Source organism: Mandrillus leucophaeus, unplaced genomic scaffold (assembly GCF_000951045.1).
Source record: "Mandrillus leucophaeus isolate KB7577 unplaced genomic scaffold, Mleu.le_1.0 Scaffold125, whole genome shotgun sequence".
NCBI classification, from domain to species: domain Eukaryota; kingdom Metazoa; phylum Chordata; class Mammalia; order Primates; family Cercopithecidae; genus Mandrillus; species Mandrillus leucophaeus.
The window spans coordinates 1,195,098-1,197,488 of NW_012100876.1; the positions used below are offsets into that span (position 1 = coordinate 1,195,098).

The 2,391-nt window shown below is 41.9% G+C and overlaps 1 protein-coding gene across 2 annotated transcripts in view; it reads right to left on the reverse strand.

Moving 5' to 3' along the window:
* The window catches only part of ARL2BP (ADP-ribosylation factor-like 2 binding protein), a 9,627-nt gene that overhangs the window by 5,201 nt on the left and 2,035 nt on the right, over positions 1–2,391 (reverse strand). For both annotated transcript variants that reach the window (XM_011971853.1, XM_011971854.1), the window contains exon 3: positions 339–445. In XM_011971853.1, coding sequence (XP_011827243.1) covers positions 339–445 — 107 coding nt within the window. The remainder of the gene's footprint in view (positions 1–338; positions 446–2,391) is intronic.

Here is a 2,391-nt window from a genome sequence, read left to right on the forward strand (position 1 = left end):
CCGTGTTAGCCAGGATGGTCTTGATCTCCTGACCTCGTGATCTGCCCGTCTCGGCCTCCCAAAGTGCTGGGATTACAGGCTTGAGCCACCACGCCCGGCCTCAAACTTCTTTTAAATACGAAGCTGATGAGCTAATCAAATATTTGCCTGAAAGCCTTTTGGAAAATAGCCCCAAAGGCTGTGCAGAGGAAAATGAACTTAAACCAGATTCTAATGAGGATTCCTGGCAGTGTACTGGTGGCATATTTTAAAAAGCAGCAAATTTCAATGTCTTTTGATTCTAAATTTAAATTTTTAAAACTCTGACCTCCTGGTAGGAGACATAGAAATCTACTTACGTATTCATTAAAAATAGGTGTGTAGGTGAGTTTATTCTCTTCTGTGTCTTCAAACTCCAGGTAGTACTTGTCCATGAAATTTCTCTGTAATAACTGGAACTCATCATCTGAACCACAATGAGGAAAATTTATTCTTTTTAATGGAGATTACCAACCATTATGATTTATAAGTAGGCAGGATCTATGTCAGCAGTACTACTTTCTCAATAGTCAGTCTCTGGAAGGAAAGCTGATGTTTTAAGAGGGTATTAAATGGGACCCTGATGTTGAAATAGACCAATCCTGTTTTCTTTTTCTTTCTTTTTTTTTCTTTGAGCTGGAGTTTCACTCTCGTTGCCCAGGCTGGAGTGCAATTGTGCAATCTCGGTTCGCTGCAACCTCTACCTCCAGGGGTCAAGAGATTCTACTGCCTTAGCCTCCTGAGTAGCTGGGATTACAGGCGTGTGCCACCTCGCTGGGCTAATTTTGTATTTTTAGTAGACACAGGGTTTCATCACGTTGGCCAGGCTGGTCTCGAACTCCTGACCTCAGGTGAGCTGCCTGCCTTGGCCTCCCAAAGTGCTGGGATTACAGGTGTGAGCCACCGCGCCCAGCCCTGTTTTCTTTTTAAATTGTGGTGAGATATACAATATTTTTTTTTAAATCATTTTAATGTTGAAGCACACAGCTCAGTGGCTTTAAGTATGTTCACATTGTTGTGCAGTGATCATCACCATCCTTCAGTCCATTTTAACCACATCCACACGGGGTGGCTTGGGAACTCCCTCACATTACTTTTCTGAAAAGGAATGGATTGGTTCTCTCTTATTTTGATATAACTTTAGGAGCAATTGTGGAAACATTGTAGTGATTAGAAGTATGGAGTCTGAAAGAGGCTAGCCTGTCTGGGTTCGAATCGCATCTCAGCTACTTACTAATTGTGTGACCTTGGGTAAGTTACTTAATTTCTCTAAACCCCATATAAACTTCTCATTTATCTGGAAAATAAGAATGGTTTATAGTAGTTATCATATAGAATTGGAAGTGGAATTTAGATGAGAATTCATATAAATAGATTAGTTCATAGTGAACACTTAATAAATGATAGGGAAGAGGGAATCTTTTTTTTTTTTTTTTTAAATTGAGACAGGGTCTCCCTATGGTGCCTAGGCTGGTCTCGAACTCCTAGACTCAAGCAATCCACCTGCTTTGGCCTCCCAAAGTGTTGGAATTACAGGTGTGAGCCACTGTACCCAGCCTGGAATAAGGAATCTTAACAACTGAATAGATTATTTCTAAAAATAAAAGGAAAGTTTCAGAAAGGACCTAGACCTTGGGATAAATACTGTAGGCTCACAGAAGGCTCATTTTCCCATAGCATATAGGGTATAATAGGCAAGATAACTGAATGGATTCTTCAGTATTCCCCAGAAATCCCCAAATCCACATGGGAAATGAACTTAATGATGAAACATCTATATTCAGGAGTTAAGGGCATAAACCTTTATACCTGAAGGTATAAAACATTGGTCAGTAATTTTCTTTTTTTTTTTTTTTTGAGACGGAGTCTCGCTCTGTCGCCCAGGCTGGAGTGCAGTGGCGCAATCTCTGCTCACTGCAAGCTCCACCGCCCGTGTTCACGCCATTCTCCTGCCTCAGCCTCCCCAGCAGCTGGGACTACAGGCACCCGCCACCGGGCCCGGCTAATTTTTGGTATTTTTAGTAGAGACGGGGTTTCACCGTGGTCTCAATCTCCTGACCTTGTGATCCACCTGCCTTGACCTCCCCAAGTGCTGGGATTACAGGCGTGAGCCACCATGCCCGGCCTGGTCAGTAATTTTCATACTAAATGGATTAAGCCATACAGCCAACACCACCAAATAACAGTGTTCTTTTCCTAATTCTCATAAAACTTAAAAGTCAACAGAATTTCTCAAATGTAAGTTTTCCCCTCCTACATACTTGTCTTAAACCTCTGGGGACTGTTACTGCTTGTCTGTTACTTAGCAGGTTTCATGGATGCCCAAATACATCCACAAGTAGGAACTCAAAACCTAGGAAAATACAGAACCAG